Below are 9,879 nucleotides of genomic sequence, written 5' to 3' on the forward strand. Positions count from 1 at the left end.
GGTGTGTGTGTTGTGGTTTGTGTTTGAAAGGAAAACTGTGTTTCCTCCGTCGAGCAGAACTTCTCAACAACCCGAGGCAAAACTTTTTTATTTAAACACAGCAAAACGCTTCCTCTCTGGTGGAGCTGTCTGGAACACTGATTTAGAAAAGCTTCCTCAGTTTCACACGTTTTGGTTCGATGGTGACGACCGGATAAAGAAGTTATCCGGTCTGCAACAGCCAAGTGAGCTTATAAATCACAATAAAGGCTATAACTCGATACATTTTAGACATACTGATCTAAAATGTGATGTGGTAGTAGCTGAGACTGACCCCCAACACATATTCTGAGCACTAATAGATCACCATTAACAACTTGGAGTCAATTCTGTGTTGGCAAAATATGCCGCTCTACAACTCATTAACTGTTTGAATCATTCAAATTCAAGATGGCTGCCACAGACAACTAACCTTAGGAGACACAAAAATGGCTATAACCTAGTGAGTGTTACAGATATTGTGCTAAAATTTGCTGTGGTAGTAGCTGAGAGTCTTTCACAACACATGCTCCAAGTGCTACTCATCGCAGAAGATCATTGCTTAAAATTTTAGCATTAACTGTTTGAGTCAAACCCCGTTTGTGTGTTAGCAAATTATCTCATGAACCACTGCACAGCTTTTAGTGGAACTCTCAGGAAGTGATCATTGGATGAACATCTACAGCTCAACCCAATTCAAGATGGCTGCTGCAACTAATCAGAATTAGCCAACACAAAAACTGCTGTAACTTAACAGATATTAAACTAACACTTGGTGTGGTAGTGGCTGAGAGTCACTCTCATCTTATTCTCATCTGACAGAGTTCGTGATCTCGTCTTTTATGACATTTGCCCAAAGCAGCTACAACTCTAGTTTATTTGGCTTTAAATGAACTTCCGCTCCTTTTCTTACATCCTGTCATATCGCAGCACAGACCGCCTCTGTCTGGCAACTCTTTATGTTGTTCAAATGGAAGCAATCAAATCTTTCAGACTGATTATTTCAGATGTGAGGTTTCTCTGCACGGGTAACTAGCTTTGTCTGAGCTGCCTGAGGAAACCTTCAAGTTTATTGACTGGCTGCAGGCAGAAGAAAGGGGGGGGGTTAACTTCAGCACATCAGGAAATCAATACGTGCTAGTATATACAAACTCCACGCAGGATGTCTTCAAACGTCATGAGACGTCTGTCTGTCTGCCTGAACATCTCTGCCCTGGGACCGCAGCAGGCCAACAACGTTACAGAAAGCTCAAATTTAGTTTCACGTGGAAGGAACCCGTCCTGTCAAGTCTGGAGCTATGTGACAGTCGGGGAAAGAGGGACAGGGTTTATCTGTTATTAGCTGTGTGCTGACATATTGAAGCCGGAGAGTGACAAGTGTTGCAGCGACATACAGGAAGACAGGGCAACATATTCATAAATCTGTGGATTTTAAACACAGCATCTAAAAGGTTTTAGGGTACAAAGAGGTTATTTTAATTGGCAGCTTTTAACGGCGAATGAAGGCCTGAAACAAAAGTTTGACTCCCTTCTCAACTGCTTCTGTTTTTGTTAAATTTATACAGATTTTAGGTGCTGTTTTCTCATCCTGGAGTGGTTCAGTCTTTAAAGAAACAATAGGTGTTTGTTCAACAATTTCATTTGACTCGAACACGTATCTGAACGCGTCACTTCGTGCAAAACGAGCTTCTAATGTCCAAATGTTTGAAACGTCCGTCAGCCTGAGCTGTGCTTTTTGTGTTTAGTAGGTTTTATTTTTTTTTAGCGTGAAAACGTGCACCTTCAGATCAGAACAATTAAAACTGACATGTCAAAGAGCCAGGAGCTTCACTCTTGTTATCAGCCCTAAACCTGTGCCTGACTTGACTTAAAGTTGCCCTGAACATGAATGTGAAAATAAACTGAATACTAAACGTACAACATTCCCATTTAGGATCGATTGGAGCATTATTGTTCACTAAACCTGGTACCTGGAACCTCTGAGAGGAACTATTTTTCTCTTTTTTCAACCTCTGTGTCCTTGAAACATGACAGAGTGTGGGGGACGTGGAGGCCTGGCAGCAACAGATGGCTTTTCTAATTCAGTCACTTCATTAGCACCAGATCATCATTTCCACAGGTTAAGGAGGGCTGCTGGCCGGTTTGCAGGTGTAATTGGTTTGGTGTCAGCTGGCCAGCAGCCGGTGAGAGCAGTGATCCGTCACACAGCTCCTGTAACGTGGCCGACGTTCAGATGAGATGAGCTGAATCAATCACAGGCGTGTGGAGCCGCTGGAGATGTTAGGAGCTTAATGAGGGTCAGGATCTGTGTAATTCAGCTGGGATTAACCAGAGCTCCTGCAAACAACGCCAAGTAAGTATTGTCCGAAAGTAAACGCAGAGCTGAAGACCTGAGCTTTATGAGTTATATCTTGGATAGAGCAAGCATAAAATAATCAATCTATATTTATTATGTGATTAATTGTAAAATTTCCAACCCTGTCTTGTGTATTCATCTTAATAATCTGCTTCACGCGCAGGCAAAGCTAAGATGTTTATCAATTTCATGCAGATTTATAATTAATTTCAATCCCATTTGCAGGAGGAAGTTATTTTCCCATCTCCTCTGTGATGTTTTTTTTTTTTAAAAAAACATTGTCTATGCCGCCATGAGAAAGCTTATATTTCTATTTAAACTTGTTTCTTTTGTTTATTGAAAGACAAAAAAATGAAATTATCTGAGGATTTGCAGAGGAGGAAGACAAACATCGGAAATGATTAAAAACAAGAAGCAGCTCCAGATATCTTTCTGCTTCTCTCCTCTAATAGTTTTCTCATTACATCACTGATTAGTTTTGTTTCAGATATACCAAAATTTCACAGCAAACTTACAGATGGTTGTCGGTTTTTACAGAAAATGTGCCAATAGATAGTATTTTCTTTGTAATAAACTTGAGTCTTTACAGTATGAAACACAGAACTGATGTACATCTCATACTCACAGTGGTTGTTGTATGCTTATTCTAATTTTGGGAAAAAAACTAATTTTTTTCTTGTCAAAAATTGATGCCAAGGAGGTAGAGGGGAGATATTCACAGAGAAGAGTCCACTAAACAATTTTATAATGATTGTTGTCGTTTCTAGATTTATTATTATCAACTAATTACCACTTGGGATAAAAGAGAAGTGTTGAAAGACAAGATGGATGACCTGAAATTATATATATAAAATCGTAAGATAGACAGTAAAAGACAATAAAATGATGTCAGCTATAAATATTAAATTCTTAAAAACTTTAAATTCTGTCACAAACTGTCTGACGTGTTTGTCATTATGGGAATAAAAATAAAAAATAAAACTAAGTCTGTTATAAAAATCCACAAGTGTAGTTTGTTGAAAATAAATCTCTTCGTTTTGTTTTGTTTACTTTTCAGATCGGTTTGGATCGTTAGTGGGCGGAGCTAAAGAGTTTTTCCCGGAAGTCACCCGTTAGTGACGTCACGTAAACAGGAAGTGGAATCTTTGAAGCGGCGAGTTCAATCTTGCTCAGCTGAACAACAAATAAATGTCGTCCGTAACACATTAAATGATGCTTTAGGTATTAGAAAGCGAAGCATTAGCAACTTTTGTCTATTTTTAGGAGTTTTAGCCGCCTTGTATAGACGGTTAGTAATGTTTTTACCTCTTAGCTCGGGCGGGTTTAGCTACGTTTGGCTAACTTGGCTACAGACTTTCTTCGATATGCCAAGTTTTCTACATATTTTGTCTAACGTGACAGAAGTCATTAGTTCTAATTAGAGAAACGGATTTTTTTGCTGAGTGTCGTCAGTATGGGAGACAAAGAGCTTCGCCTTATTGACAAGCAGCTAAAAAGGTAAAAACTCTTCTTTTACTTAGTTTTTTTTTTTTTTTACAAGAATTGTGTCATTCTTAAGCAGTGGAAAACCTTAAAACGTATTTAATTAGTGTTGATCGTGCCTGTACTTTTAAATAAGCAGTTTGTTGTTGGGATCAAAGCAAAAAATAATGACCGCATCTATCATTTTTTTTTAAATCTTGGATTAAAGAAAAAGAAAGCCTAAACTGAAGTTCTTTTGCAGGTTTTTGTTGACAAAAAGAAAACAAGTAGACCTTAATTCTCATTAAGTTTATAATTACACATTTTAAAGTGGAAACATTTTACCCATTCAGTTGTTAAACAGTTAATCTGCAGTAATTATTGATATTTTCTAAATAATCTCCAGGTGAGATTGAAAAGAATCGTGTTTCGTTCCTCTGGTTTCTTCAGGAAATCTGAACTCCTTCTTGTTTCCAGTGGAGAAATATAATCTTTCCAAATATCTCATGAATATTAATCATAACTTAAGGACTTTTATGTCAGCTCATCAATTTGATAATAAAAAGGACAAGGTTATAGGTAATAAATCTTACATTGGTGTAAATCTGCGGCTACAGCAGATGATTGTGAGACTGAAGTTTTCTTTTTTTCTATAAATCTGAAGTTGCTGCCCTCTGTTTAGTTTGGTAGATCTGTCCGTGAGTCCTTCTGTTACATCGCTGAATCTGCGCTGCAATCACATCCCGAGGATCGAAGGTCTTTCCTCCGCTTGGCATCTGCACCACTTGGACCTTTCCTCCAATCGCATTTCTAAGATCGAGGGTCTGAGTTCCCTCACGTCTCTCAGGACTTTGAATTTATCGTCAAACCTAATCACAAAGGTTGAAGGTAAGCCTCTGGTCACCGTTTTCCTGAGTAATCCTTCTTTCTGGGTGTAGCCTGTGTCACTTCTCTGGGACTCATCTGTAAATGTCCTCTCGCTTTACATCAGGGCTGAACGGCCTGGTGAACCTAACAAGACTAAACTTGTCCTACAATCAGATAAATAACCTCACCGGTAAGTCCTGCACCAAATTAAAGGTTGAACGCGTTACCGGTTCTTCGATAAATCTGATTTTTCATCTCCCCGTTAGGTTTGCTGTATCTCCACGGCACTGAGTACAAGCTAAAACACCTCAGTCTCCATGGCAACCGCCTTGACAATGTCGACCATCTCCTGCAGTGCCTGCTGGGATTACAGGGTTTACGAGACATCACTTTGAGTCAGGATGGTGGAGACAACCCCGTCTGTGGTTCACCTGGTAGGAGTGCAAACACTAACTTTGGTCGCATCTAACACAAATAACTATGTGGGATAGCACAACATAGGAAGATTAGACAGATTTAGCAAACACAAGATGATAAAGTAATGCAGACAGTTTTATAAATATTTACCTTGATGAACAAAACTCGGCTGAGAGTCATTTTGTATCAGCAGAGATGAAGAAAGAAATAACTGCTTCAACCTGGTTGTTCTGCTTTTTCTTGCGAAGAACCAGTTTGTAGCATATTTGTGTGTTTAGCTTATTTGACAGTGATAGTGATGCAGAAAGTGTAGGGAGACTCACCAACAGTGCAGTTTGATGTAAAAGGTAACGGTAAAAGAGGAAAAATGTTCTTTCTAAACCTGCCGAAGGTAATTCCTGCTGGATTGAACTAAAGCACAAAGTCCAGCAATAAATGTTCTCAAAATTTTTATTTTTCCTCTTAAACAAGTTTTATTATTTTCATTATAAGTAAATGAGTTGATTATTTTCTGTATTCCAAAGTTGTTCCAGCGATTCGATGCTACTTATAAACTGAGTGGGATGTTCTATCTCATAACCAAAAACATTACGTGAACCATCCGCAAGTCGAACACAGTCTCGCTTTTACATTTTGTTTGAAGATTCTTGTTATTGAATTAATAGTAGATTAATTTTCTGCCATTGTTTAGTCGACTAAACTTACAAGAAAAGATGAACAAACTTCACTTGGCTAAAGTTTCCTCATTTGTCTGTATTTAATTTCCTTTTTTGGCCTTTTCTAGTAGAATAACTATCAACAGTAGCAGCTGGAAACTGAAAATTATTATTTTTTTATCCCATTCCACCAAAGGCGACACAGAGATAATGTTTTTGGCCTTATATGTGCATGCGTGTGTGTGTCAATTTACCTGTTTGTTAGTAAAATGTCTCATAAACCAAAAAAACAGATTTTAAAGAAACTCTCAGAAAGTACGTCAACAACTTTTTTTGACTCCTTTTGGAGTCAACCCAGTTCAGGTAATCAAACCTAGCTAACACAGAAATGGCAGTCAGTTTTACAGTTATTGAGCTAAAATTCGGTGTGGTAGTAGCTGAGAGTTGTGCTCAACACGTTGTCTAATAAATCTTGCTATTTGAATGTGGAGTTTTAGTCACAAGCTCTCACAATATTGCATTAAATTGTGCAATCTTAGTTGAAAGCTCTGTCAGCGGGCGATATGCAGTCTTTTAAGGAATGATAGGCCTTTAAATCTCTTTAGGTTTAAAAATTAAAAGAACTAACAAATGAGTTTTTAAACTTATTTTTCTCTCATCTTACATTCTGTGTGACAGTTAAGTGAAAAATCCTGCATATTCCGCCTGACAGCCACAATAGTAACAGCTGTGATCTGTTTTGTTACAGTTGACTGTGCGGCCCGGCGCCGTCGTTATTTGACTTGACAGCAGTATAATCGTAAAACAATGGAATAACTAGAGCTCTTCTGCGGACTCATATGTAGGTCGTTCGGTTCATGATTAATTCACAGCAGCAGTCAGCAAACGCGTCTCTGTTCATCTCGGTAAAGACAAGTTGTGCTTAACTCGCTCCTACGGCCCTCGCTGTCTGTGTATGCAGATGTACTTGCGTAAGCTGTTCTCAGGTCTGATTATATAAGCTGCATCTGTCGAACATAAAAGAACAGAGGCGATTTGTTTGAATAGAGCCTGATTTTATCCAGTAGCACCTGATGTTAAATGAAGACCGGACTAATGATAATTTCATGGAAACACCATGCAGCTCCGGCTTTGTCGTGTTTGTTCTAAACGCTCACGTGCTTCTGTTTAACTCCAGGTTACTGGGAAATCGTTATGGAGTCGCTGCCACAAATTTCTGTTCTGGATGGTTTGGACCGGCTTCGACAGCCGTCATCTCCAGGTTTAAGCAGCCTCTGTGACATTCCCGGCCTGGAGGACTATGTGGACTTTTTGATTTCCTCTGATACAAGTCACAATGAAGTGGTAATCTTTGATATTAACTGAACCTAAATTCCCTGCTGTCTATAACATTTTTAAATTAAATCATTATTAAATAGACCAATTAAGGAATATTTGACAAAATGGAAACATATAATCCAAAATTGGAAAATCCACTTTCTGATACATCATTGATATCATAAAATGTTTATTTCTTTAATTTTTCATTGCAGGTTAAAGGTGCTGTTACCACACCTCACATTGACAAGGTGCTTACTCAGTTTCGTCAGCAGATTGCCTCAGGAGCAGTCACAGATCCAGCCAGTCGGAGCTCCCAGCCAATTCGTTCCTCTGCGGCTGCTCCACCAGAACCCAATAATGAAGAACGCATCAGAAAACTGGAGCACCAGGTGTCCCAGCTCATCCACAAGGTGCATTATTAACCTGCTGAGAGCCATTAATGCTGAAATATTTATTTACACTTGTGCTGACTGATTGTATCTGTTGTGTTCGTTCTGCAGCAGGTGACTGACATGTTATATTGCGGCTCCATCCCAGTTATTTACTTATTAGAGTAACGTGGAAATGTTGCAGACACGTACTGTTTAACATTCTTATCCATCACATCAGGGAGATGTTGGATCAGACTCGAACTCTACCACAGCTAAAAAAGTGGAGTCACAGTAAAAAAGGATCGAGAAGTAGAAGTCCTGCAGCTGAATGTTTGAGTCCCAGAACGCTCTGATCTCAACATCTCTGAGCTGTCTTAAAGCAAAAGTGGAATTTGATTTGAGTGTTTTCCAGATCTGGATTAGTGTGGAAAAAAAGAAGAAAAAAAAACAGAGTATGGACAAAAACCTCACTGTTTCTGCTGCTTCTAGAAAATAAAAATCTGCATTTTTGAAGGTTCAAGCTGGGTGTTTTTCATCTTCTACAGCAAATAGAAACGCTTTCGGTTCGGATACCATTAGGGCTTACTTCCAAATCTACAGCAGCGGACAAGAGCTATTTTTTTGTTGTGAAATACCTCGTCTGCACTGTTTGTAAGGTCATTCAAGAAAACACAGGTTTACTATTTAGCTGACAAACAGATCCAGGCTCAGGTATAAAAATTTAAACAATTCAAACAAGGAGAAAAAAAGAATTGAGTCAGATTTGTCTCAAAGAAAATAGGACAAGAACGTGTGATAATTATTAAAAATTAAAATTCAATAGAGTGGCATTGGTAATAGTTGTTTATCTTCCTAAGATGAATTGGACAGCAAAAATAATTGAAAACAATATTTTTAAATGAGGGGATAAAACATTTGTATAATTATACAGATAATAAAACAGCACCACAGTACAAACAGTAGATTTATTGACGTTTTGATATTAATAATAATCATTTTAAAAATCCTCTTCATTTTTCTTACCTTTAACTTTTACATGGTAATTTCTTCAGTCAAATATTTGTGTGTGTGTGTGTGTTAAGTCTCTCACAGACTGTTCCTATTTTTGCAACAGGCCCCTGCCCAATCTGTGGCGAAGCTACGGAAAGCCAAGAGGGACACGGACCACACGTCCGAAACCGAGAGTGACGGCAGGAAGGAAAACGAGAGACTCGTTAGGATTCCCAAACAGATAAACATCTCAACATCGAGTCCGACCACCCAGGAGACCAAGAGCACAAGATCTGACAGGTGAGCCGGAGGTTTGTTTACATTTGAGCTTCGTGATTCAGACGTAGTGTCTGACTATCACTTTGAAAACTGATGACAAATCAGACTGAGTGAAGACATTTCCAACACTGGCTGAAGTGTAAGTTCACAACCATAATCTAATACAAAGTGCAGCAGATGATATTACAGTTTAACTTCATTTGGTATTTAGATGATGGAAGAAATTCTTTACATCTCAGTTGAAGAGGATGATAATTATTCTTCTCTGACCTTTCACCGCCTCCCTCCTGGTGATTAATGACTGTATTTTCACAGTCTATTCCTTCATCTTCCTTCATCAGCCACTGATTACATGTTTAAAATTCAGTAATTTCACTTAAGCAAGCCTAGAAAAGTCCTCTCAGAAGCTGAGTAAACTTTACGTTTATTTTAAAGTTCTTCAAACTTTCCTTACTTGCAAAAGTAGGCTAAGTGTAACCTTTATCTGGCCAGATATCCACTAGAGAAGTGTTCTGCTCAGGATGCATTTTAAAGTCTGCTCTGTAAATGTGGTTTGTTTTATTCGCAAGCGATCAGGAGAGCCGTAAACTGAGGACTTCAAAGTCTGCCCTGGGGCCCAGAAGAAAGACCGCCAGCGCAGGGGGTGTGAAGGCAGCAGCACAAACAAGGAAGGGACCTCTGAGAGCAGCTAAGACCTCCAGGTCCACCCAGGAAGAAGAAACCTACAGGGTACGCTCTGGATGCATTACCTGCAAGCTGACTGGTTGCCATTTTATTTTCACTGAGTGAACATAATGTGAATAATAAAATGAAGTTCAGTAATTCAGTCCAGTGTCTGGATCTGTGTCACATATTTTGACAGAATTAATGAATTTTTCCATTTTTTCATTATCTCATTTGTCTGTCTTTCCGCTTTTTAACCAACAAAACAAAAAGTAACCAATTAACATTCGTAGTTGGGGTAATCTGAGACATCCATCAATCAATCAAAATTTCAATCAAATTTTATTTGTATAGCACATTTCAGCAGCAAGGCATTTCAAGGTGCTTTACATAATTAAAAAACAAAATAAAAACAGCATGTGACAATGAATAAACAGTAAGAAAGAGACAAACATCAAAAACCCGCACTCTAACCCTAATT

At 38.6% G+C, this 9,879-nt stretch overlaps 1 protein-coding gene across 1 annotated transcript in view; it reads left to right on the forward strand.

Annotated features, from left to right (window-relative positions):
• The first annotated feature begins 3,487 nt into the window (after positions 1 to 3,487).
• Positions 3,488 to 9,879, forward strand: part of lrrcc1 (leucine rich repeat and coiled-coil centrosomal protein 1) — a 15,717-nt gene continuing 9,325 nt past the window's right edge. Inside the window, exons 1-8 of the mRNA XM_017410825.3 lie at positions 3,488 to 3,871; positions 4,518 to 4,723; positions 4,827 to 4,892; positions 4,969 to 5,136; positions 6,953 to 7,119; positions 7,308 to 7,505; positions 8,581 to 8,756; positions 9,305 to 9,464. Coding sequence (XP_017266314.1) covers positions 3,828 to 3,871; positions 4,518 to 4,723; positions 4,827 to 4,892; positions 4,969 to 5,136; positions 6,953 to 7,119; positions 7,308 to 7,505; positions 8,581 to 8,756; positions 9,305 to 9,464 — 1,185 coding nt within the window. The 5' untranslated portion in view covers positions 3,488 to 3,827. The remainder of the gene's footprint in view (positions 3,872 to 4,517; positions 4,724 to 4,826; positions 4,893 to 4,968; positions 5,137 to 6,952; positions 7,120 to 7,307; positions 7,506 to 8,580; positions 8,757 to 9,304; positions 9,465 to 9,879) is intronic.

The sequence above is a fragment of the Kryptolebias marmoratus genome, linkage group LG20 (genome assembly GCF_001649575.2).
Source record: "Kryptolebias marmoratus isolate JLee-2015 linkage group LG20, ASM164957v2, whole genome shotgun sequence".
NCBI classification, from domain to species: domain Eukaryota; kingdom Metazoa; phylum Chordata; class Actinopteri; order Cyprinodontiformes; family Rivulidae; genus Kryptolebias; species Kryptolebias marmoratus.